General features: G+C 55.7%; 1 protein-coding gene across 1 annotated transcript; it reads left to right on the forward strand.

The window, feature by feature from the left end:
• The first annotated feature begins 1,143 nt into the window (after positions 1-1,143).
• MAST1 (microtubule associated serine/threonine kinase 1) lies at positions 1,144-26,268 on the forward strand. The gene is made up of 26 exons (XM_075547836.1): positions 1,144-1,226; positions 2,799-2,887; positions 3,367-3,442; positions 5,548-5,626; positions 7,495-7,655; positions 7,764-7,839; positions 7,941-8,150; positions 11,146-11,247; positions 11,331-11,463; positions 11,543-11,610; positions 15,096-15,181; positions 15,271-15,479; positions 18,337-18,475; positions 18,573-18,705; positions 18,843-19,008; positions 19,117-19,218; positions 19,581-19,703; positions 20,324-20,433; positions 21,023-21,201; positions 21,287-21,534; positions 22,493-22,699; positions 22,901-23,130; positions 23,600-23,722; positions 23,827-23,963; positions 24,686-24,873; positions 24,958-26,268. The coding sequence occupies exons 1-26, from the start codon at positions 1,144-1,146 to the stop codon at positions 26,199-26,201; spliced, it is 4,701 nt and encodes a 1,566-aa protein (XP_075403951.1). The 3' UTR covers positions 26,202-26,268.
• The last annotated feature ends 33 nt before the right edge of the window (positions 26,269-26,301 follow it).

Here is a 26,301-nt window from a genome sequence, read left to right on the forward strand (position 1 = left end):
GCACTTGAAAAACAATGCAATTATCTTCAAATGGGGGCATGTGAAATTGAGAGCTACCAACGATGTATTGTCATGACCATGATTGAAAAGCGAACACCCACTGGTTCCCGCTTCAAATCTGTTTCCAGCTATCCTAACTTCCTCCCTCCGCTCTGTGATTTAGGCTGGGGCCGGGCCGGGCAGGTTTGTTGTGGAGTCGTGGAAGCATTCATTCATCCCACATTACATGCTAAGTTCACCCCAGCCTTGAGAACTTTCACCTTGCAGTTCCTTCTACCTAGGATGATCTTTGACTTTCCCCAGGGCTGGATCTGATCTCTGAAAGTTTAAAAGCCATCTTCCCAGTGCAGCCCTAGCACACCCCTCCCAGCCAATTGTCATCTCCACAACTTGCTTATTTTCATTCATAATTTTTATTACTGTCTAACATTTCCATTCATTTCTCCATTAATCTTAGGATTATCCACCTCTCCCCACTGAATGTTATGCCCAAATGAGCAGGGCTTTTTATTTGTCTTGCTCACAGCTGTGCCCCTGGTGCCAGGGTAGGGCCTGGCATAGAGGAGGTGTGCAATAAATATTTTACTATAAAGACTTCTGCTTCATTTACACAAGCACGCAGTGACTTGCCAACTCAGAAGCCCGAATCCGGAGTTCCTCCTGTGTACTTGGCCTTATGCTGGTGTTTGGAGGTCAGGAGAGGAGTCTTCCTGGGACCCTGTCTCCCAAGAATCCCCATGTCCAGTGCACGGTTAAGAGGGAAAGTGACTATGTGGATGACTGTGAATCCCACCCCGATTCTGCTCGACTAGGGGCCCTGTAGGCAGCGCCGCTAGTCTCTGCTGACCCCTAGCCTTCCGTCCCCTTTGCCTTCCAGAAGGATCTGCCTCTGCCTCGGAAAAGCAGCAGGTGAGCCTTGGGGAGGATCGCGCGGGACTGGCCCTTCGTTCTCGGCCGGAGGCCGGGAGCCCGGTGCGCGCCGGCGCACGGCAGCGCCCCCTCTCGGTGGGCGCACGCCGCAGGTCCCTCCCCTCTCCCCCTCCCCCGCCCGCTGCGGCTCCTTGCAGCCTCCGCCCCGCGCGCTAGCTCCCCGCGCTGCCGCCGCCGCTGCCGCACCTGCCACCATGTCGCCGCCGCCGGGTCATGTCTGACTCGCTCTGGACCGCGCTTTCCAATTTCTCGATGCCCTCCTTCCCCGGCGGCAGCATGTTCCGCCGCACCAAGAGGTAGCCCCTCGAACCCCATACTCTGCCCCAGCTCTCTGCTCGAAGCGGCCCTTCTGGCTGCTGCCGCAGGGCGGGGCCCGGGATGTTGCCCCCTGTCCAGCTGCGCCAGAGCTGCCTGCGCTGCGCCTTCCCGCCGAGGAGGGGGCTGCATGGGGGTCGGTGCGGGCCAAGGCTGGGGAGGGACTGCATGCTGGCAGAGATGGCCGCCAGGGAGGGGGCTATGCTGGGTGGGGGTGTGGGGGGCTGCGCCCGGCGCCTTTGTTTGCTGGTGCTGCTGGCTTTGCAGTCAGTTGGGGGTGGGGGAAGAAGGCAAGGGTGGGGGGCTTGGCACCCTGAGAACAATAGCCGCAGCCTGCCCCCCCATCCCATGCCGTGCGCGCGCCTGGACGCATTAATATGCTCAGTCACTGTGGCTAGGGGTGGGGGAGATGGAGGGCTGGGGGCTCCTTCTTAGAGAGAGGAGATGCTGAGAAACAGAAACAAAAGGGGGGTGTTCATCATAACAAGGCTCTCCCCTCAAGAAATACAGCCTCACACTGAAAGCAGAGATACACTGCATCCTGCAGGGCATGATGTCACACAGACACACACACACACACACACACACACACAGCCCTAGTGGCCCAAATACACCCAGGAGGCTGCGTGCACACCCAGGCAGGCAGCAGCCCGAGGGCACAGCTGTGTACAGATACACAGGTGCACTGCCAGTGTTACACACAGGTACTACTATGTCAGGTACACCTAGGAAGATGTCACGCGCATAGCAATTCACACATATGATTATGGGATACAAGCAACACACAAACATATATGTCATAGAAGCACTTGCATGCATCCAACACACTACACAATAACCGGCCCAGGCATGTCACATGTTATATTGTAGGGATGCCAGGGTAAACGAGCACAGGAAATCTTGCTGAGATGAAGGGACACCCTCAAATCACACAGAGCACATGCATATGTCCCCAGGGGATGTCACAGAGAATGACTGCTCTCGAAATGCCCAGTGTCACCGGCTGTGAAATTCACACTCAGACACCGCCTGGCCTGTGGACGCACACAGCACATATACCCAGATACCAGGAGGCTCCCTCTCACACAGACAAATGTGTAGCTGAGTGGCATCCCTCGACAAGGACAAGGGACATTATACCCTGTGTTACATAGACACCCAAAGGCCGGGATGTGTCACACCAGATAAACCCAGCGACTGTCACAGATGATGACTCACTGGGACGTGTCCCGAGTTACAGTGTTGAGCTCACATAGCCGAGAGGCAAGGACGCACGCACGGACATTTGGCTCACCCGTGGTGTCACGGACATCACTTCTGATATACTGCTTCCATCTACGATCCTCACAGCGAATCTCCAACATACACTTCAGACAAGCATCGCACACACACAATGAGGCCTCCATGGTCGCCTCCTCCAAGCAGTCCTCTAGGTGTCTCCAATCACCCCGGTGCGGGGAGGGGTAGAGTGGGGATCTAATGGCCTCGCTGATCTCACGGGGTTCATCGGACTATGACCCGGGCCGGCTCTCCCTTCCTCGCCTCTCCCGCAGCTGCCGCACGAGTAATCGGAAAAGCCTCATCTTGACCAGCACTTCGCCCACGCTGCCACGGCCCCACTCGCCACTGCCTGGCCACCTGGGTGAGACGGGTGGTCGGGCTTAGTTTGTGTGGGCCAGAGTAGGGGGATGCGGCCATGGCGCACGGGCGGGTAGCGGGGAGGTGTGTGCCTGAGCGAAACGTCTCTGAACACTGGAGGGGCTGGATTGGACAAGGGGCGGGGCCACCTGGGTAGGGGCGTGGTCAGCACGCTGATGAGCCCACATTGGTCGGAAGAAGGCTGGGCCATGCAGGATTGGAAACGGGATAGGGCGGGAAAAGCAGGAGCCGAATCTGAGGGGCGGGGTCAGATGGAAGGGGCTGGGCTTATTCGGGAGCGGAAAACCGGAGAGGCGGAGTCACAGGAAGGGGGCGCGATCAACTTCACATGTGGGCGGATCTAGACCAAAAAAAAGGGGGGGGCGGCTGCCATGTGCAACCACTTTTAGGGCTTAGGAGGCTAGGTGGGCTTGTATTCCCCTCACCCACACCCCGCCTAAAGCGCGCCTTCCTTCCCCACAGGTAGCAGTCCCCTGGACAGCCCCCGCAACTTCTCCCCCAACACCCCCGCCCACTTCTCTTTCGCCTCTTCCCGCAGGTGAGTCCGTCCTCCGCAGGCCCAGAACCCCAGCCCAGAGGCTCCCGACCCACCGTGTGGGCCGCCATCTGTTTTTTTCTTCTAATTCTACCCGTACTGGGGCCTACGGGAACCCCCAGATTCCTCCAAATTCCCAGCCGGGAGGGGCGTCCAGCCTCAGAAGCGGGGCCCGGCAGAAAGCAGGATCAATCTCCAAGCGGGAATCGGAAAGGGGCGGGGTCTCTTTTGCAAAGGAGCCCTGGCGCCTGCGCTCACGTGGCCAGGGTCTCAAGACTGGAGAGCCTTTGGCTAAAGGGGCCGGGTGTTTCCATAGCAACAGGGCCGGCGAGCCGAGAGGAGATGCGCAAGCGCAGACTGTGTGGCGCCCATCGAGAGCCGTGGGTCCCTGAGGTGGGGGAGGACGGCGGCTATGGCTCTCTCTCCCAAGTCTCAGGGGAGATCTCAGCTTTCCCGCGGGGGTGGGCTGTGGTGGGGTGTCTCAGAGTGTCCTTAAACGCATGATCTGTGGTGGAGTTGGGGAGGCTGCGAGCATCGCCCCCTTCTCCCCGCCGCCGAAGGTACTGGAGAAACTTTCTGGGTATCACTAGGAAATCGAGAGGGTATATTTTTCTTAGAAACATACTCATTCTAAAAACCTCTGAACGCCTTCGGTGCGCTGGAAAGGGCATGTAGGGTGAGCTATACCCCGTACCTATCCTCCGAGCTGAGTCGGGGAGACAGGTCAGGGACTGGGAAGCATGGCACAGGGTGATGTGGGCGTCACAGGGGACTGTGGGACACAAAAGGCAGCAGCTCCTGGTGGTGGGAGAGACGTTCCTGCTATGTGGAATTCCGTGCGGGCAACGGGGAGTTCGCTGAACCTGCATTTGAAAAGGAAAGGGGCATGGGGGTGTTGGGGGTGGGTGGGCAGACCAGTACTTCCTAGTGCAAGGTGATGGGGTCCTGACTAACTGGTGGTAGTGCAGGAAGGGGGCTTAGGGCGCTGAGATGCAAGTCTGTGTCTGCGTGGGTGTGCAGATTCTATGCAGTTGTAAATGTGCGTGAGTACGGGAGAGCGCTTGCGCCTGCGTGTGTGGGCTTGCGTGTGAGCGAGACCGTGGGTGAGCGTGTCTGCGAAGTTGTAAATGTGGATGAGTACGTGAGAGGGAGGATGCGCCAAGTGCAGTTTGCGCATGTGTGAGTGGTGTCCGTCTGTGAGAGTGAGGGTGAACGAGTGTGTGTGTGAGTTTGAACGAGTGAATGGATGACTGTCCCCGGATGTGCCCATGCGAATGTGAAAGTAGGTTGCATGTGACCGACCACGCATCCCAGTGTGAGGATGTGGGTCTCTGTAAGCATACTGTACATGCAGGATGTCCAGTGTGAGTGTGAGTGTGGGTGTGTGAAGTGTGAACGTGTCTAGCTGTGAATGTGTATGACTTCCAGTGCGTGGCCACCCTGGTGGTCACACTAATAGTATATGTGCCTGTGACGTAAATGTGACTGAGTGCATGGACGTGAATGTGTGTGTATGTGTGTGTGCATGCTTCTGTGTGTGTGTGTTATTCAGAGAGCCCTTCCTTTTCTGAGAAGACGCCATAAGCCTGCCTCTGACAGGGTTCTCATGGGGGGTCCTCTAGTATACTTTTGGGGCCCTCATGGGAAGACTCAGAATCCCCAGTGTCCTGTGCACTATGCAATGAGCTGCTCCTGGCAAGGTTGGTGATTCAAGCCCACCAGCTGCTCTGAAGGAGAACGATGGGGCCATTTGTTCCTATACAGATCCACAGTTCTCCTATGTCCTTCCAGGTGGTCCTGAATGAACTTGAGGACCATGGATTGAGTATGGGAAGATGACCTTGGGTGGGCGTTTCCAGTCTTCCTCAGAGCTCGCTCTGGGGGGCTTGTTTGGTGTCAGCCTGGCAGGAGAAGGGGATCAGGGAAGACTGATCTTCCCACCATGCTTGGGGTGCCTTGGCTTCCTCTCTAACCTCCTTAACTCTGAAGGGGTCAAAAACTTGGAGGTGCAGATATGCCCCACCATTGCCCACCCTGGCTGTGGCCAGTGGAGATCGGCCATGGCCAGGGGAGATGGGCAGTCTCTGAGCACCTTGACTGGGTTCTAGGGCGGACGGACGCCGTTGGTCTCTGGCCTCGCTCCCTTCTTCTGGCTATGGCACCAACACGCCCAGCTCCACGGTCTCGGTGAGTGTGACACGCAGGAGGGTGGGGATGTTGGGGCAGACCTCCAGCTGACAGGTCCAGTCTCAAGCCAGCTAGCTTTAACCAGAACCTCGGGCTTCTTTCCTCCAAGGAGGTCCATCCGTCCACCTGTCCATCTACCAGCCAACTGCAGGTCCCTCTCAAAGCTGGTTCTCTGCCCTTGACATATCTTCTTGGGGTCCTGCTCACCTCAGACTCCTCTTGCAGATGAGGATGTGAAGGCTCAGTCAGCTATGCTGCTTGCCCAAGGGTCTGTCCAAGGCCCAGGCCCAGGCCATGCCTGTCACTCCCAGGATCTGGCCTGGATTCCAGTTACTTGACCCCTGAACCCCCAAGGTGTCTCCTTCCACCTGCTCCTTTTCCACCCATGTCTGGTTCATTCCTCCATCCATTGGCACATTGTTCAGCAGACATTTATTACATGACTGTCATGGGGTGAGTGGGCGCTCTGTGCTGGACCAAGGTCCAAGAATTCGGACAGCTCTTGCTCCTGAGGGAGGCAGCCCAGTAAGAAAGTATTCACGATGTCCATGGTTGGAGCTATGAGGTGACAGCAGAGGGGAGGTCCCTGGCACAGGTGGACAGTCACAGATGACACTGAAACTGAGGGGTCAGCAAGGGTTTTGGCAGAAGAAGGGGAGAGGGATGATCCAGGAAGCATGTTCACACTCTCCCAGAGGCCACCAGGAACTTGACATAATTGGAAAGTTGAAAGCAATCTTACACCGCTGGGGCATTGGGCTGCAAGGGGAGCAACGGAGATGATTCCGGCAGGGACTTGATGGTCAGAGTGCCAGTTACCAAGGCATGTTGTGTCATCTGTGACGAATGGTGACCACGTGTGGCATAGTAGAATGGTGCTCTGTGGGGTCTTGGTGGCTGATTCAGCATGCCCTTCTTCTGAAGAGCTGCTGCATAGACTCAAAACACCAACCTTTCCATTAGCTGCCCGATGCTAACCCAGGGATTTCAGGGGTCAGAGTGGGAAGGGGGGAGAGGCTTAGAGATTCTTTGTGGCTTTATATCCAGTGGTGTTAACGTTTTAGTCTGAATGAGGCCATGGGCATTAAAAGGGGGATTTGTTTGTCATTGATCCTGCTCCTGGGGAACTTTACGCAGGGGTAGGGCATGTTTCACAGGATCAGTTTTGGCTGCCAGCACAATCGAGTGGAGGTCCTGTGTCTGTCCACCATGGGCCAATGGATCTATGCTTTGTTCTCCAGTTGAGAGCCAGACGCTGACCAGCTACGATGCAGAACCAAAGCCCTACATTTGAAGCAAGTACAGGAATCATCGAAATGTCACTCATCAAGGGAAAACTAGATCAAGGGAAAGGGAGACAGGTCAAGAGACAGAGTATTCGTTACAGGGTGTGTTCCGGGGAGGCCTCCTGGAGGAGGTGACATTTAAGTCCAGAATTACAGGAGGCAGTATAATCTATGGCAGTTGAGTTCCCAGTGGAGAGGGCAGCCAGTGGGAGGGTGCGCAGTCTGGGGAGCCCTCCTGGCTTGTGGAGGATCATTAAGGATGCTGCTGCAGCTGGAGTGGAGTCAGTGAGGAGAAGAGGAGAGGGCAAGGTGGTGACAGGACAGAGCAGACAGGGGCCCATGGCTCTGGATAGAGAGGGACTTGACTCTGTCTTAGCAGGCCACACCCATGTCGGTGTCATTGTTCATGTCTGCTTGTGTCTGTCATCTGGAGTCCCATTTGGGACCCTGGAGACCGAAGGGATCAGACCCACATCCTGGCCTCCCCATTGACTTTCTCGTCCCCCTGGGACCCCAGGCCAGGATCCCCTAGTGGTGGGTGCACCCGTAGCTCTCACCGGCCCCGCCCCTGCCGCCCCGCAGTCTTCCTGCTCCTCCCAGGAGCGCCTGCACCAGCTGCCCTACCAGCCCACGGTGGACGAACTCCACTTCCTGTCCAAGCACTTCGGCAGCACCGAGAGCATCACCGACGAGGATGGCGGCCGCCGCTCCCCCGCCGTGCGGCCTCGCTCGCGGAGCCTCAGGTGGGCCAGCCTCCCCCCTGCGAGACCGACCGCGGTCCCCTCCCATCGAGCGGGCTTGGGGGACGGTTAGAGGCCGGGAGCGGACATGGTGACCATCTCTCCCCGCAGCCCCGGGCGATCGCCTTCCTCCTACGACAACGAGATCGTGATGATGAACCACGTGTACAAGGAGAGGTTCCCCAAGGTGAGGCCCGGCCGTGCGGTCCCGGCGCCCGCGCGCCGGAGCTCCGCGCTCCCTCTGGCGGCGCGCGCCGGGACTACCGCTGGCCTCCGCCCCTCCCGCAGGCCACGGCGCAGATGGAGGAGAAGCTGCGGGACTTCGCCCGCGCCTACGAGCCCGACAGCGTGCTGCCGCTGGCCGACGGCGTGCTCAGCTTCATCCACCACCAGATCATCGAGCTGGCCCGAGACTGCCTGGCCAAGTCCCGCGACGGCCTCATCACCACCGTCTACTTCTATGAACTGCAGGAGAACCTGGAGAAGCTGCTGCAGGATGTGAGTGCTTCTCAAGGCACCTCCACTCCTGGCCCAGCCCGCACCCCCGTCTCCTGCACCCCAACAACACCCATTCACAGAGCTCGTGTGGAGCACGCGCCCGGAGCTGGAATGGAGCTGAGGACTCCGGGGTGGACGAAGGACACGTGGACCCCACCCTGAGGGAGGGAGTCTGAGGGAGGAGGCAGGATTCCAACCTCCTTCTCCCTCCTTTCAAGTCTTGACCCAGAGTCTCTTCAGGGTGGACTCGTAATTTCCTCCCCATCCCACCCCCCATTTAGAATATTTTCCCCCACTTTCTCTATAGATTGCTCTTTAGCATTTGGCGTTGTCTAGTGGCGCTGAGAGTTACTTGCTAGGCCATTAACCTGAGAATTGGTGGCTCAAACCCACTAGCTGCTCTGAGTTAGAAAGATGAGTCTTTCTGCTCCCATCAAGATTCATAATCTCAGAAACCTCATAAGAAGCGGGATTGTACTGAGGGCAGTGGGTTTAACCTGGGTTGGTTCGTCACCTTGAATATATTTTTACTTGTTTGTCGACCCGGCCCACCAGTGTCAAAAACATGCCCAGAGGGAGAAGATTTTATTTTTCTGCTACGCCCCTGGTGTTCAGTGCAGCACAGAGTAGGTGCTCAAGACATGTTAGGTGAATGGATGCAATGAATGGGGGCAACGATCCCATCCAATGAGTCCATACTATGTGCTGAGCACTCCACAGACATTTTGACAATACTGAATCCGATTAAAAGTCTGATGCCCACCTGCCCCCTCCGTCCCCATCCCCCACTCACCGCCCATTATAGAGGGGGGGGACAAGGAATTGAGTCATTTCCGCTGATACTAGGGCTTTGAAGCAGAGGGTGTGATGACAGCGTGTGAAGTCCAGGCGGCCTCCCTGGAGGAGGTGACCTTGAAATTGGGATAAGAATAATGATAGGGACACGTGGCAGCAAGGAGAAGAGCCAGGAGAAGTCTGCACCCAAAAGGAGGGGAAATGTGTGCAAAGGTCCCGAGGTGGGCAAGCAGGATGGGAAGTTCCGGGAACGGAGAAGCCATGTGGCTGGACCACCATGAGGGCCAGAGATTGGAGAAGCTGTTGATCCAGAATTTCGTGCTCTGGGCTCCAGGCCCTCACGTTGGTGTCAGTCCTGGGTTTGAGATCCCTGGGAGTTGAGAGCACAGACTCCGAACGGCTCGGATTTGCATCATTTATTTGCTCTGCTGCCTTTGCCTCTCTCGCTCACTCTTGAACTCCACAAATATGTCTTGAGCACCTACTAAGGAATCCTGACTAGGAGCCCTGGTGGTGGGGTAGTTACATATTGTGCTGCTAACGGCAAGGTCAGTAGTTCGAAACCACGAACCGCTCCAAGGGAGGGAGAAAGACGGGGCTTTCTACTCCTGTAAAGGATTACAGTCTTAGAAGCCCAAAGGGGGCAGTTCTACCCTGTCCTATAGGATTGTTGTGAATTCTTATCAACTGGATGGCACTGAAAGAGTGAGTGAATGAACCCTGTTGGCATGGTGAGTCACACACTGGGCTGCTAATCACAAGGTTAGCAGGTCAATTCCACTAGCCACTCGGTGGGAGAAAGATGAGGCTTTCTGCTCCTGTAAAGACTCAAAGGCTCAGAAACCCACAGGGGCAGTTCCACTGCAGCCTAGAGGGTCAGTATGAGCGGGAATCAACTCGATGGCCTGGGGGGTTCTTATTTTGTGGACTCCGAACTGACCTACAAAGTGAAGGACCCAGGGCAGAGAGCAGAGAAAGCAAACAAAATCCTTTGTGTCCCCCCCCACTCGCTCACTACACACACACACACACACACACACAATCCCTGCCCCGAAGGTTGTAGCAAGGGAGAAGATAAGCAGTGGGTTTCAGACCCAGGACTGGATGTGGGAAGTGATTTTAACCAGAACATTTAAAGTAGTTGCAACATATCGAAAGTAGATGTAATCACACCACTGCATTTTAAGCTCAACTAACAAACACAGAACTTGTTCCCATTTTGCCTCCTGGCATGAATGGAAACAAAGCCATCCGTGCCGTGTTTCTTAAAACCATCAACAATCACAAAAACACATTCCAACGCGCACGGGAGCCCCCGTTTTCCTCCTGTCTCAAGCCCGGCAGTGCCTCGGCACAGCCCTGGGAACCCACCGTCTTTACTGAACATTGTTGATCTTTGGGATCTCGTGGTTTCAAAACGGCGATTGTGAAAAAGATTGCATTACGGTGGGGGTGTTCCTGATGGCCGTGGTTTGTGGCTCCCTCCCTAGTCTCACATTGCCCCAGCCTTGAACGACATGCTGGGTCAGTGAATCCAGAGTGTGCAGACCGGGTGTCATGGGCTAGGAAAAAGAAAAGGCACCGGCAGGGATGGTGGTTGAGGTGGGCGCCAGGAGGGGTGGTGCTATTGTAGGGTGGTCTGGTGGGGGGCAGGGCAGGCTCCCCTACGGAAGGCACATTGGAGCGGTGGCCTGATGCAGGTGAGGAAGGGAGTCGTGGGGATCTGGGGACACATCATGCCAGGGAGAGAGTATAGCAAAGGTTGTGTTTTGTTTTTCGTACCACTGTTTTGAAGCTGGATTGGATGAGTTGATCTGCGAAGGATTTAGGCCAGTGTGTGTTCTCGTAGCTCACTCGAGCCCAACCAGACTTCCTGCCAGCGTGTCATTTCTGTCCCCTGTGGGTTTCAGAGACTGTAACTCTCTACAGGAGCAGAAAGCCTCATCTTTCTCCCGCTGACAAGCTGGCGGGTTTGAACTGCTGACCTTATGGTTAGTAGCCCAACATGTAACCTCTTCCACCGCCATCCTCCTGTACTGTAATAAGAATAGTCATTTTTGGACCTTGTGGCCTAGCCCTCACTCTTCTCATCTGTGAAATGGGACCGTGGCCACAGTGGACACTCTGTGGGCTCAGGAGGGCAGCTTGACTGAGCCCAGGAGCCTGTGAAACCCACTCCTCCTGTGCCCCCCTGTCCCAGGCCTACGAGCGTTCTGAGAGCTTGGAGGTGGCCTTCGTGACTCAGCTGGTGAAGAAGTTGCTTATTATCATCTCGCGCCCTGCGAGGCTGCTGGAATGCCTGGTGAGGGGGCTGAGTATGGGCCAGGGGCGGCTGGCAGGGGCCTCCGCAGAGCCTGCCCTGAGCCTGTCCCTGCCCTACCCCAGGAATTCAATCCTGAGGAGTTTTACCACCTGCTGGAGGCAGCCGAGGGCCACGCCAAGGAGGGACACCTTGTCAAGACGGACATCCCCCGCTACATCATCCGCCAGCTTGGCCTTACCCGTGATCCCTTCCCAGGTGCTGGCTGGTGGGTGAAGGGGGACTGTGGGAGGTGGTCCCACCTCCAGTCCCTAGCTCACTCTCAGTCCCTCCCTAGACGTGGTCCACCTGGAGGAGCAGGACAGCGGCGGCTCCAATACACCCGAGCAGGACGACCTCTCAGAGGTAAGGCCCAGCGCTTCTCAACACTCTGGTTTAGGGGCATGGACTTCCACGCAGGCTCTGCCCCGAAGACCAGGTGGTCTTCCAGCCTGAGCTTCAGCTTCCCGTCTTTAAAATGGGGTTCATGACAACTCTTCTGGCATGGACTTTGTGTTTGTGTAGTAAAATACACATAATGTGACCATGTGTCCCTTTGTTTTCCAATATCTCATTTTAATGTGTACAACTCAGTGGTGTTGAGTCTATTCAAAAGGATTGGCCAAGCAGCACCAGGTTTTCATCCACAATGTTTTCATCACCCCCAAAAGGAAGTCCCATACCCTTTTAAGTAGCCACTCTCCATCCCGCCCTCCCACCCCCACCCCCCCGCAACCACAAATCCGTATGGGTGCGTCTCTGTGGATTTGTCTGTTGGAGAGATTTCATAGAAATAGACTCATACATTGTGGAACCTTTTGGTGGCTGGCTTTTTTGTGTGTTTCTCCTTTCTTTTTCCCACTTTAGCAAAATGTGTTTGTGATTCCGTCACATGGCAGTGTGTCCAAGATCCTCATTCCTTTTGATAGCGGAAGGACATTCTATTCCATGACTGTGTCATCTCTTGTCTGTCCCAGCGTCCGCTGATGAATGAATGGGTTGTTTCTCCTTTGGATCTCCTTGGGAGCATTCGCATATAAGTACTTGTCTGCGTGCTTGTTTTCAGCTCTTTGGGGTACATGCTTAGGAGTGGAATTACTGGGTCATAGGATAATTCTCTGTGTGACTGATGGAAGAAGCCAGCACAGCCCTTTTGACTGATAACAGCTCAATCCCACCCCCGGCCTCAGAGTACCTTGGTGGGTAGTCCAGGTACCTGGTAGAAACTACCTACCATAATGGTCACCTGTGGACTTTCTCCGCATGGCCTGGTGCTTTTCAACAATTTGAGGCAAAATATTCAACTCAGAAGGCTTTGCCACAAAACCTCAGTTTGGGGCCTTTCACTCAGAAATCAGAATTTCTGTCATAGAATTGATTGGCATTGTGTGGGCTGCCTTGTGATATGAAGTAGCTGTTCTTCTAAGTCACCCCGGCCCCTGTCAACCCTTCTGAGCCTCTGACGGCACTTGAGTTTATGACTCTTGTTTTGTCATGAGTATACAGTTACATACAGATATACACACATCTTTCCTTCATATGTATATTTGAAAAGAGTCTCACTATGCCATTTGTTTAATTTTTTGAATAGGTAATGGAATGACATGACTCAAAAGTCTAAAACTCTAAAAAGGTATTTATCTCTAATTGTTGCTTACAGGACTCTATGTAATTCCATTCGATCAAACTTGTTAATTGAGTGAATCAAATCTTCCCTAGTCTTATTCAATTTTCTCCCCTTGATTAATCTAATAGTTTCTGAGAAATATGGATTAAATCCTTCTCTTGTAACTCTGTTAATATTTTCGTGCCAGATCTCTTTAGGCTACATGCTTAGGTGCGTACAAGTTCAATAGTTTTGTATCTTCTAGATCGATTTTGTGTGTCTGTGTGTGTGTAATCTTTATGTTGTTGTCCCTGGGTAGGAAAAAAATGGTTAAGTCTACTAGTTGAAAGAAATGCTGATCGTTTGAGCCTACCCACAAACCCCTTCGGACACAGGCTTGGCCATCTGCTTCTGAAAGGTCATTTCCGTGAAAACCCCATCAAGCAGTTCTGTTCTTCATGGGGTCATCATGAGTCTGAATCGACTCAATGGCAACTAACAATAACAAGTTATGGAATAAACCTCTTTGTCCCTAATAAAGATAGTTCACAAGAAACAGATACAGTGAAAAATCTCACTCCCATCTTCATCCTCCACTGCCCCACAGCTCCCAAATCTATTTAGATAGTTCTGTTTGCCATTTGTATACAAATGTACTGTAATACTGTCCTTTACATTTTTTTTTCTCTTTCATAAAATATGTTGGGGATCTTTCTGAGTGCATGTGCAGAAAGGTTACACACTCTCTACTTGCCAGGAGGACTGTATTTATTCCTTGAGACAGATGCCCACCATGCTTTCAACCAGTTTCCTATTGATGAACTCCTGATTAGTTTCAATTCTACAGCGAGCAAAGTCATACGTATGCCATTGTTCACATGTGTAAATATATTTGAAAAATTGTGTGTGTGTAAGTATTTCTGTATCATGAATTCAGAAGTGGAATGGCTGGGCCAAATATGACATAATTCTGATATATAGCCCCTCAGAGGGCTTTATGTATAGGCTGTACCGATGTCCGCTTCCAAAAGCAAGGCATAAAATGCCCTGTTTCCTCAACCCGTTGCTCACAGAGTCAGTCAGCCTTTTTGATTTTGTTGTCCACCCTGAAAGTGGGAAATGGTGTCTTGGAATAGTTTTTAAATTGCTTCCCTGTCACATAGGAGCCATTGGGGCATCGTGGTTACTCATTGAGCTGCAATTCCGCTAGGTCAGCAGTTCAAAACCAATGGTTGAAATACAGGGCTTTCTACTCCTGTAAAGAGTTATCGCCCTGGAAACTCTGGAGCAGGTCTTCTCTGTCCGATAGGGTTGCTAGACATCGGCATCCGCTCGATGGCAGCGAGTGATCTCTCCTGGGAGACATGTAGCGTTTTTTCCTATGTTCACGCGCATTATAGGAGCCTGGGGGTGGGTGTAGTGGGTCATGCACGGGCTGTTAACTGCACGATCGGCGGTTTGAAACCACCAGTGGCTCCTCAGAAGACTTTCTACTCCTTGAAAGAGTTACAGTCCTGGAGCTCACGGGGTCGTCCTACCCTGTCCTCTAGGGCAGCTGTGAGTTGGCCTTGACTTGATGGCAGTGAGTTGGTTTTCTGGAGAAGCGCCTTATAAATGAGAACTCCCATCTTGTGTCCATTTTTTCCCCCTCTTAAGCCATTTTTGGTTCCTGAGAATTGTACATACAGAGGATCAGGGGCACTTTCCATCTCGTAGGCTTCCTGTCATCTCTCGTAATCGATCGATAGCAGGACCATGGCTTCAGAGGGAAACAGGCTTGAGCCCAAGTCTTTTTTTTTTTATTAAAAAATCATTTTATTGCAGGCTCGTACAACTCTTATCACAATCTATATATCCATCCATTGTATGCCAAGCGTATTTGTACATCTGTTGCCCTCATCATTCTCAAAACATCTGCTTTCCACCCGAGTCCCTCATTTTTCCCCTCCCTCCCTGCTCTCCCCTCCCCCATGAGCCCCTGATAATTTATAAATTGTTATTATTTTGTCATATCATACATGGTCCGTTGTCTCCCTTCACCCACTTTTCTGCTGTCCGGCCCCCAGGGAGTAGCTTATATGTAGATCCTTATAATTGGTTGGGCCTTGAAGTTGAATTCCTTCACTGTGGCACTTGGGGAAAGGGCCCACCCTTCCTGTACCTCAGTCTCCCCGTGCGTAGAGTGGAATAACCAGAGCCTCAGTGGCACCATCATCGTCATCATGGTCTCCATCTTCCCCCCCAGGGTCGTGGCACCACCACTAAGGCCAAGAAACCTCCCGGGGAGAATGACTTTGAGACCATCAAACTCATAAGCAATGGTGCCTACGGGTGAGCCACCCGGGGCTCTGGCAGGGGGCGGGTGGCGGAGTCTGGGTGTCCCGGAGGTGACAGCCGGTCCCCGCTCTCTCCCCCTGCAGCGCTGTCTACCTCGTGAGGCACCGCGACACGCGGCAGCGCTTTGCCATGAAGAAGATCAACAAGCAGAACCTGATCCTGCGCAACCAGATCCAGCAGGCTTTTGTGGAGCGCGACATCCTCACCTTCGCCGAGAACCCCTTCGTGGTTGGCATGTTCTGCTCCTTCGAGACCCGGCGCCACCTCTGCATGGTCATGGAATACGTGGAAGGTGCGGCTGCCCCCAGGGCTACAGGGGAGATTGGAGGTGCACTCTGGCCAGGCCTGTTGGGTTGCCTGTCCCCACCCATGTAGCCACATTTACTACCCACTCATCTACTTATCCACCTATAGATCTAACCACCCTTGGACCTGTTTATTTACCTATTGTCCTTTGATCCAAGTATATCGTCATCCAAAGACACATCCTTTCATTTGCTTAGCCATCTCGTCATTCATTCTTCATCCAGACATTTGATTTAGCCAACAATGTATCGCTCCCTACATCTATTTTCACCTACCCATCCATAGCCCCACCCCTCTTTTTATAGACCTACCTATGCATTTAGCCATCTAGTTACCATCTATCATTTTTTCATCCATCTTGGTGTCCAGTCATCCATTCTGCACCAATCATGTCCACATCTATATTTAGCCATCTCGTTTTCCATCCAAGCTTTCGTCTGTCTGTTTTTCATCATTTCCATCTGTGTTTGTGTTCATCCAGATATTCACCTGTCCATCAACCAAGGCCAGCTGTATTATGGTTAATAGAACATGCGCATAATCTCATGGAGTGACAGCTAGGCCACCTGCTAGCCATAGTCAGCTATCACTCAGCAACTATCTCCTAATCATCCCCCTGATGCCACACACTGGGCTAAGTGCTGGGGGCACAGCAGGGTCCCAGACAGACACACCTCTGCCTGACACAGGCTACATTCTGTTCAGTGTAGACAGACAATAGACAAGCAAAAGGAGACAGGTTCATTTCATGGAGTGCATGCCAATGAAGACCCTACATCTCTAGAGGAAATGGTGATGCTGGGGATAAGGGGCTTCCCCAAGCCTGGACCTTAGCAGGGATGAGAAACCTCAAGTCTCTGAGGTTTCTGGTTTTGGGTGAGCATGAGAGCAGCCAAAGGAGCTTGGAGCCAAGTGAGCAAGAGGGGGTGATGAGGGCAGAGAGAGGACAGGAGAGAGTACGCAGCCCCTGCAGCCACCAGAATTTCCTTCTGAGTGCAGCAGGAAGCCACGGGGAGAGTTTAAGCTGAATCGACCTAGTTCGATTTGCGTTTGTAGAATATCCATTTGGCTGCTGTGGGGAGGACGGAGGCAAAGGGACTGAGACAGGGATGACTGCACGGGTCAAGACGAATGATGATGGGTGATGGCGATGGCGGTGGAGAGCAGTGGGCAGAATCAGGGTCTATTCGGAGGGGGGGGGATGGGGCGAGCACACAGCACACAAGGCTGTTACCTTCCAATGTCTCAGCCCCAGTGGACCATCTGGAAGCCAACCCCACTTGGTTCTCAGCATAATTCTTGGTGTCAGAGTTTCCTGGGGCTGTGGTCAATACAGGAGCCCTGGAGTTGAAGTGATTATGTGTTAGGCTGATAATTGCAAGGTCAACAGTTCCAAACCACCATCCACTCGGGGTGGGTGGGTGGAGAGACAGGGCTTTCTACTCCCGGTAATGAATTACAGTCTTGGAAGCTCGAACTGTTCTATAGGGTTGCTGCGAGTCAGCATCGACTCCATGGCAGTGGGGGGTTTTGTTTTGTGTCAGTGTGCAAATGCAAATTCCTTGGCCCTACCCTGTCTGATACCCAGCTAATTTGGCCAAGCAGGAAGCAGAGAGGGAAGGGAGAGAAGCAAGAAGGAAGGGGAAGAAAGAGAACATTTGCACATATCGAAAAGATAAAACAAAAGAAGACACCTTCAGGAATAGCTGTATCTTGGCGCCCAAAGTGTGTCATCAGGAATCTGCCTCCATCTCTTGCTCTGTTCTGCCAGGTGTAGGTGTCCCTCCGGATGCAGAAGGCTGATATCTAGCAGCCTCCAGCTTCCCTCTTACCTGTTTAATCATCCCTGTGGGAAAAGAGCTTTTGTGCTCCAAAAGTTCCAAGACAGATTCACTGGATCAGTTTGGATTACTTGCTGACCCAGCCACTTATGTGGAAGAAAAACTGACCCTTTGTCAGATAAAAAGGAGCAGTGGGTATTGGTGAAGGAGCCCCAGTGGCGTAGCGAGTCTTGCATTGCGCCACTGACCACCAAGTCAAACCCACCAGTCGCTCCTTGGGGAGAAAGAAGAAGCTTTCCACTTCTGTAAAGTGTTACAGTCTCGGAAACCCACAGAGGCAATTCTGTCCTGTCCTGTAGGGTCTCTGTGCGTCAGAATCGACTGGGGGCAGTGGGTTGGGTTTGGATGTCGGTGAGGCTGAAGTACAGACGTGCCTGAGTATAGCTCTGCCGGGAGCCAACAATCTATGGGTTGAGGCTCTTCAGTCACCAAGAACCAGACACCAGGGGGCCACGGCCTGTGCCCTCAGAGGCCGCTTTGATGCAGGCAGCCTGAGTCCTGACCAGGCTAGTGTTCAAACGCCGACCAACCACTTTGTGAGCCTCGGGCTCCTGGCGTGCAAAGTGGGCCCAAAACACCGACTTGGGAAGCTGGATCGGTGGTCTAGAAAAGCCCAGTAGAGGGTAATTCCCCTGTGACCTGGGGAGAGGGCCCCCCCCCACGCTGAGCCTCAGGTTGACCTATCTGTACCATGAGGGTGGACGTGCTGCTCTGAGTGTGTCAATTTAGGAGCCCTCCTGGCGAAGTCGTTCCAAGTGGGGCTGTCAACCACAAGGCCAGCTGTTTGAATCCCCAGCTGCTCTGGGGTAGAAAAACAAGTTACAGCCTGGGAAATCCACAGGGGCAGTTCTACCCAGTCCTAAGGGGTCTCCATGAGTCGAGGGGTCTCCATGAGTCGAGGGGTCTCCATGAGTCGAGCGGAATCGGTGACCAGGGGGTTGGATTACTGGGGGGACCGGGTGTCAAGCACTCAGCTCTGGGGTTGGGGCTCCACCCCTGTAGGCGGGGACTGCGCCACCTTGCTGAAGAACATCGGAGCGCTGCCGGTGGAAATGGCCCGCATGTACTTCGCGGAGACGGTGCTGGCGCTCGAGTACCTGCACAACTATGGCATCGTGCACCGCGACCTCAAGCCTGACAAGTGAGTCCGCCTTTCTCCAGCCCTCCCTCCTCAGACGGGGATGGCCAGGGGCGACGTGGCTGGGCCTCATTGCTGAGCGGCTCACCTGTGCCTGCAGCCTCCTCATCACCTCCATGGGTCACGTCAAGCTGACCGATTTCGGCCTGTCTAAGATGGGTCTCATGAGCCTCACTACCAACCTGTACGAGGGCCACATCGAGAAGGATGCCCGGGAGTTCCTGGATAAACAGGTGTGTGGGGGGCAAGGGGGGGCTCTATGGGTGGAATGATCCCGAAGGACTGGGGGAGCTAAGGGCCTGGTTGGGGGCACGGCACCCCCTCGAGGCCCCTCCCATGGCCAGGGCGCAGGCTGACGGCCTGCCCCCAGGTGTGCGGGACCCCAGAGTACATCGCCCCTGAGGTGATACTTCGCCAAGGCTACGGCAAGCCGGTGGACTGGTGGGCCATGGGAATCATCCTCTACGAATTCCTGGTGGGCTGCGTGCCCTTCTTTGGGGACACCCCCGAAGAACTCTTTGGACAGGTCATCAGCGGTACGTGCCTCTGGGGGGACTGCTGGGGGCTGGGAGAATGCAGTAGGCGGGCCTGCCTAGGGCTCCGTGGACTTCCAAAATGACCCCAGCTCCGGCCTTACCTTGTAGACGACATTCTGTGGCCCGAAGGGGATGAGGCCCTGCCCACAGATGCCCAGCTCCTGATATCCAGCCTCTTGCAGACCAACCCTCTGGTCCGGCTCGGGGCAGGTGAGTCTGAGGGCTGAGACCCCCCCGGGTCTTCTGTGGGAGCAGGGGTCCATGACCCTAGATCCTAGAGCCAGGCTGGGCTCCACACACTAGCCTGCAGCAGACAGAAATGTTAGCTTGGAGGGGTACACTTTTACTTGAGCTCTCTGACCCAGAGCCGTGGTGGCATAGTGGGTTACACGCGTTGGGCTACAAATAGTTCGAAACCAGCCACTCAGCAGGAGAAAGATGAGGCTTTCTACTTGTAAAGAGTTAACAGTCTCAGAAACCCAAAGGGGCAGTTCTACTCGAAACAATGGGGTCCTTTGGAGTCAGACTGGTGGCGGAATTTGGGGTTTTTCTTTGGCTCCGCCTCCGGCCAGGTGGGGCCTTTGAGGTGAAGCAGCACAGTTTCTTCCGTGACCTGGACTGGACCGGGCTGCTGAGGCAGAAAGCTGAGTTCATCCCCCACCTGGAGTCTGAGGATGACACCAGCTACTTCGACAGTGAGTGGGGACAGGGTGCAGGGTGGGATAAGGCGAGGTGGCTTGGAGTAAGGTGGTGCAGTGGTTGCAGCTTCACTGAAAAGTTGGTGGTTCCAATCCACCACCAGCCCCTGGGGGAGAAAGCCGACAGTCGGTTTCCATAGGGATGCCTCCTTGGGAACTGGGGGACAGGTCCACTCTGCCCTGCAGGGGCGCTGTGAGTTAGAAAATCGAGTCCACCACACATTTGGTTTGGTTTTTGAGGCTTGCGACCAAACTATTATTGAGGAGGGACTAGGTGGCTGTGGGGGCGTGGTCTGCTGTGAGTGGGTGTGGTCGGGTATAGGGGTGGGGTTCAGTCTGCTAGCTGGGCGAGAAATGATGCTGGAGGCCTAGGTTTGGGCTGGGGCTAGGCCTGGGTCAGAGTCAGGGTCAGGGTCAGGGTCAAGGCTAGGACCTGGAATGTGGCAGAGACCCGCTGGTGACTGCAGCCCTAGTGACTACAGTGAAGAATCCCTGAGGGTCAGGAACCCGGACAAGCCTCCTCCCATCTGAGAGCAGAAGAAAAGAGGTGGAGGTGCGACCAGACTTGAGGCGGGAAGGGGCTCTGGCCTGAGCATGATCTGTGGCCTGGTCCCCAGCCCGCTCAGACAGGTATCACCACGTGAATTCCTATGATGAGGACGACACGACTGAGGAGGAGCCCGTGGAGATCCGCCAGTTCTCTTCCTGCTCACCACGCTTCAGCAAGGTGGGGCGCAGGTGGCGGGGGTGGGCCTGGACAGTGGGATCTCCCCTGGGTGGCCGGCAAGGAAGCAGCAGGGAGCAGGGTACCAGGTGCCCTGTCTTAGATTGAGCAACTTCCTGAGGGCCGAGGTCTGGGAGTAGGGAGTCCTGGGGAAGGATGGGCATCTAAGAGGAACCTGGTCAGTTGATACCCCCCAAGGGGCGGGGCTAGGTCAGGTGTTGGGGAGGAGCTATGCTTCAGGGACAGGGCATAAGGTTGGGTCTATCCTAGGGAAAGGCAGGCCAAGGAAGGGTTTTGGGGAAGGAGTTTGTCTTAGGGGCAGGGTCTCATCTGGAAGAGGACTTATATAATTGGCTGGAGCAAGGGAGTGGGCGGAATTGGGCCCACCCCTTCGGCCTAGGACCTGAAATGGGACAGTGGATGGTGGAAAAGCTGGAGCTGAGTTGAAGTATGGCAGTCTGGGGATTGGGACAGCCCGGAACTGCTGGGGTAGGGCCGGCCTTGGGAGGGTGGGCTCAAGAGCGGGCAGGTGATTGGTCCAGGAGGGAAGCCTGGGCTTGCTGGCCATTCTTGCCCTCCCCACGCTGTGCAGGTGTACAGCAGCATGGAGCAGTTGTCTCAGCATGAGCCCAAGACTCCTGTGACGGCGGCGGCAGGCAGCAAGCGGGAGGCGAGCTCCAAGGGTCCGGAGGAGAAGGTGGCCGCCAAGCGGGAAGGGCTGGGCGGCCTGACCCTGCGCGAGAAGACCTGGAGAGGGGGCTCCCCGGAGATGTGAGCAGGGCGTGTCAGTGGGGCGGGGGCGGGCCCAGTGGGGCGGGGTCTCCTCTAAGCAGCACTGTTCGCCTTCACTGCACAGCAAGCGCTTCTCGGCTTCCGAGGCTACGTTCCTGGAGGGGGAGGCCAGCCCGCCGCTGGGCGCCCGCCGCCGCTTCTCAGCCTTGCTAGAGCCCAGCCGCTTCAGCTCCCCGCAAGAGGACGAGGACGAGGCTCGTCTGCGCAGGCCCCCTCGGCCCAGCTCCGACCCCCCAGGCTTGCTGGATGCACGGACCCTCAAAGAGGGGGCTTCAGGGGAATGCAACGCCGTTTCCGGGGACCCTGACACGAGTGAGTGCCCCTTTGTTCTACCGTCCCCAGTTTTCCAGTGCCCGTGTACTGAGCATGTCCTGCCCCCTGTATGCACCAACCTGTCGAACCTTCAGCACACCTGGAGCCCCAGACAGCAGGAGGAACAGCCTGTAGGTCAGTCAGACAGTGCCCACATGCATTTGAGACTTTCCGTGGATCCGGAAGGAGTCCTGGTGCCATAGTGTGCTACACATTGAACTGCTCGCCCCAAGGGCATTGGTTCAAACCCACCAGATGAGGCTATCTGCTCCAGCGTGTTAGGCTGGGTCGACTAGAGACACAAATTCAGTGACACGCATGTATGTATAAGGAGCTTTCTATCAAGAAGTAATCGTGTAGCAATAAGACATTCTAGGTGAGTCCAACTCAAGTCCACAAGTCTGATACTAGTCCCTAAGTCCCTCTTCAGTCTCACATAGGCATGTGCAATGGTGCAGGATGTAAGATCCCAGGCTGGTGGGGGCCCCATCATAAGGCTTCCACAGAGCTCAGCATGGCTCCACAACAGGAAGGTGGAGGTAGAGACAGAGGGCAGGGGGAGGGTCCCGCGACCCTCCTTATGAGAAGGCCACAGCCACAAGGGGGCACTATTAGGGTGTGACCTGATTGACAGTCTAGACTCCACCCCGACACTGACATGAAAATATGTAACTACCACATCCAGTAAGATTTAAAGTCTGGGAAACCCAAAGCAGCAGTTCCCTTTAGGTTGAATTGGCTCCATGGCAGGAAGCCGTGCCATGAGTCGTTCAGGAGCTTTGCAGAGAGAGGGCACTTGTTACCAGCACACACACACACACACACACACAGAGAGAGAGAGAGAGAGAGAGAGAGAGAGAGAGAGAGAGAGAGAGAGAGAGAGAGAGAGAGAGAGAACGAGAACACAGACAGAAGTCCTTGGATGGCCTGCTCTCTCACTCCTTTGTCTTTGTTGTAGCTGACCGCTCACGCCCAGGAGACCTCTGCCCACCCCTGAAGGATGGAGACCCATCAGCCCCTAGGGCTACCAATGACTTGGTTCTTCGCCGGGCACGGCACCAGCAATTGTCCGGGGACCCTGCGGTGGAGAAGCGGCCTTCTCGAACTGGGGGCAAAGTCATCAAGTCAGCCTCAGCCACAGCCTTGTCTGTCATGATCCCTGCAGGTGATGCAGGGCCCCACCTGAGGGTGGCGGGCATGGTAGTGTTTCCACTAGGGCTGGCCATGAAAGCACTGCGTACCCCTCCCTCCCTAGTGCTTGCTTCGGGAATGGACCAATGAGAGTCTGCTCTGGGATACTGTCTGACTCCAGAGGTCTGTCTCTGGTTGGCTCTGGCCCCTACCTAACCATCATTTGTATCTGCAGTGGATCCACACGGTAGCTCACCCCTGGCCAGCCCCATGTCCCCACGATCTCTGTCTTCCAACCCATCCTCACGGGACTCCTCGCCCAGCCGGGACTACTCACCGGCCGTCAGTGGACTCCGTTCCCCCATCACCATCCAGCGCTCAGGCAAAAAATATGGCTTCACACTGCGTGCCATCCGCGTCTACATGGGGGATTCAGATGTCTACAGTGTTCACCACATAGTCTGGGTAAGCGCGCATAGATGAGGCTGTGCCTGCGTAGGGCAGGGGAAGATTAGGAGTCCCCAGGGATAAAGGATAACTCCCACCCTAGAGCCAGGCTGTGTGGGGGTGGGGGGGAGTACAGCTCCTCTGTGATCCCCTTGTCGCTTCCCCAGCCTTAGTCTCTTCAGCTGCTACAGAATGGTGGTAACAGTAACTCTTGAACAGAATGGTGGTAACAGTAACTCTTTTACAGAATGGTGGTAACAGTAACTCTTGAACAGAATGGTGGTAACAGTAACTCTTTTACAGAATGGTGGTAACAGTAACTCTTGAACAGAATGGTGGTAACAGTAACTCTTTTACAGAATGGTGGTAACAGTAACTCTTTAGAGGATGCTGTGAGGACTGCTGTACATATGGGTGTTTGTTATCTTCTCTTCTCTTGGTTATCAATTCTTTTAACCCTGCCTCGGTGGGTTTGCCCCAACTCCAGCATGTGGAAGAGGGGGGGCCAGCGCAGGAGGCAGGCCTCTGTGCCGGGGACCTCATCACCCATGTGAACGGGGAACCTGTGCATGGTATGGTGCACCCTGAGGTCGTGGAGCTGATCCTTAAAGTAAGTGCAAGAGAGGGGGTGCAGTCAGCAGGGGGTGGAGGCGCCCCGGAGGACCTGGAGTTTCCTGCGCAGCCTGAGCAATCATCCCTCCCTGCTGCCCCTAGAGCGGCAACAAAGTAGCAGTGACCACAACGCCCTTTGAGAATACCTCCATCCGCATCGGCCCCGCCCGGCGCAGCAGCTACAAGGCCAAGATGGCGCGGAGGAACAAGCGGCCCTCGGCCAAGGAGGGCCAGGAGAGGTGGGTGGTGACCCGGTCCACTTGAGAAGCAAAGACAGTAAGACCGGACAGTGAGATAAAGCAGAAAAGGAAGCTGCCCCTTGATTCTGAACTGGGAGAAAAGGATTGTGGATATGCCTTGGGCAGATGGGCAGGCCCAGTGGTGAGCCCACACTGGGTGGGAAGGGCCATGCCAGACCGGGGAGGGGGGTGCCAGGAGATGGCCCTGCCCTATTCCCTGTGCTGGGCTGGAAGCAGCTCCAGTAGGCGATATTTCTACATGGGTGAGTGTGGCCGGACCGCCCTGTTTGAGATAGTGTCTTTCCTTATGGGAAGAACTGGGAGAGGTGGGTGGCTCCCGGAGGACGTTCCATTCCGATGAGCGGGTTCAGCCTGGGAAATGAGTGGGTGGGGACTGGACTGAGAAGAGATGGGCAGTTCTGAATGAACCCAGTGCGTTTCTTCCTCTTGTGAGAGGCAGTTGTAGCTGATGAGGGAGGGGCCAGGCGTGGTTGGGCGGGTCTAGTGAGAATGAAGAGTGGCCAGAGAGGACTGGGGAGGGGGCACAATGGGCGGGGCTTGGCGCCGTTCTTCCTGTGCTGATAGGTGTGTGGCAGCTGGGGAGGGAGGGACTAGGTGGAGGGAATGGTTCCACGAGGTGTTGGGCGGCCCAGGTGGGAAGGACTGGGAGGGAGTTTGGGAGTCAGGTCCAGGGGAGGTGGGCCTCCCTGGTTCTTCTCCAGCAAGAAGCGGAGCTCCCTCTTTCGGAAGATCACCAAGCAGTCGAACCTGCTGCACACTAGCCGCTCGCTGTCGTCTCTGAACCGCTCGCTGTCGTCCAGCGACAGCCTCCCGGGCTCCCCTACGCACGGGCTGCCCGCGCGCTCGCCCACGCACAGTTACCGCTCCACGCCCGACTCCGCCTACCTGGGTAGGCGCTGCCCTGGCGGCCGGGACACCCCTGGGCGGGTGTGGGGCTGTGCACGGCCTCGGCGACACCCTCTCTCGCCCGCAGGTGCCTCTTCACAGAGCAGCTCGCCCGCCTCCAGCACGCCCAACTCGCCGGCGTCGTCCGCGTCGCACCACATAAGGCCCAGCACGCTGCACGGCTTGTCGCCGAAGCTGCACCGCCAGTACCGCTCCGCACGCTGCAAGTCGGCCGGCAACATCCCGCTGTCGCCCCTGGCCCACACGCCCTCCCCGACGCAGGCTTCGCCGCCGCCGCTGCCAGGCCACACGGTGGGCAGCTCGCACACGACGCAGAGCTTCCCGGCCAAGCTCCACTCGTCGCCGCCCGTCGTGCGCCCGCGTCCCAAGAGCGCAGAGCCCCCGCGCTCCCCACTACTCAAGCGCGTGCAGTCCGCGGAGAAGCTGGGGGCTTCGCTGAGCGCCGACAAGAAGGGGGCGCTGCGCAAACACAGCCTCGAGGTGGGCCACCCGGATTTCCGCAAGGACTTCCATGGCGAGCTGGCGCTGCATAGCCTCGCCGAATCCGACGGCGAGACGCCCCCGGTTGAGGGGCCTAGCGCCACCAGGCAGGTGGCTGTCCGCCGCCTGGGTCGCCAGGAATCGCCCTTGAGCCTGGGTGCGGACCCGATGCTGCCCGAAGGCGGCCCCAGGCCACCGGCCTCGAGCAAAGAGGAGGCCCCAGGTGGCGCAGAGGCTTGCACCCCCCCGCGTGCGACCACCCCGGGGTCTCGGACCCTGGAGCGGGACGCCAGTAGCACGAGGCATCAGAGCGTGCAGACTGAGGATGGCACAGGTGTGGCGACCAGGGGAGTGGCCAAGGCTGCGCTTAGCCCCGTGCAGGAACACGAGACAGGCCGGCGCAGTAGCTCTGGCGAGGCAGGCACGCCCCCAGTGCCCATCGTCGTGGAGCCGGTGGGGCCCAGGGCCAAGGTGGAAGCCCCACAGCTTCCAGTCACGGACTTAAAGCAGCAAACCGTGGTTCTGACCACCCCGGTGCCCGAGACCCCCAGAGGCCGCGAGCGCTGGGTGCTGGAGGTGGTAGAGGAGCGGACCACACTGAGTTCCCCTCGCTCCAAACCTGCCTCCCCTAAGCTCTCCCCGGACCCCCAGACCCCTGCCTCATCAAAGAATGCACCCAGCAGCATAGGGCCCCCAGCCCCACCTTCTTCCCTTCTGGCCCCAGGGACTAAACCTGAGCTGGGGCTACCCTCCCGGTGCCCCATTGAAGCTGTGCCCCTTTCAGGCCTAACCAAAAAAGGGGCACCCTGCCCTGCACCCCCAGGCCCATAACCCAGGGGGCCTCAGGCCCTGGGTTGTACAGCTTCCTGTATACATATGTACACATATAAATAAAGTACTTCAGTGCTGTGTGCACATACTGGTACTTGCC

This window comes from Tenrec ecaudatus, chromosome 1, assembly GCF_050624435.1.
Source record: "Tenrec ecaudatus isolate mTenEca1 chromosome 1, mTenEca1.hap1, whole genome shotgun sequence".
In the NCBI taxonomy this organism is placed as follows: domain Eukaryota; kingdom Metazoa; phylum Chordata; class Mammalia; order Afrosoricida; family Tenrecidae; genus Tenrec; species Tenrec ecaudatus.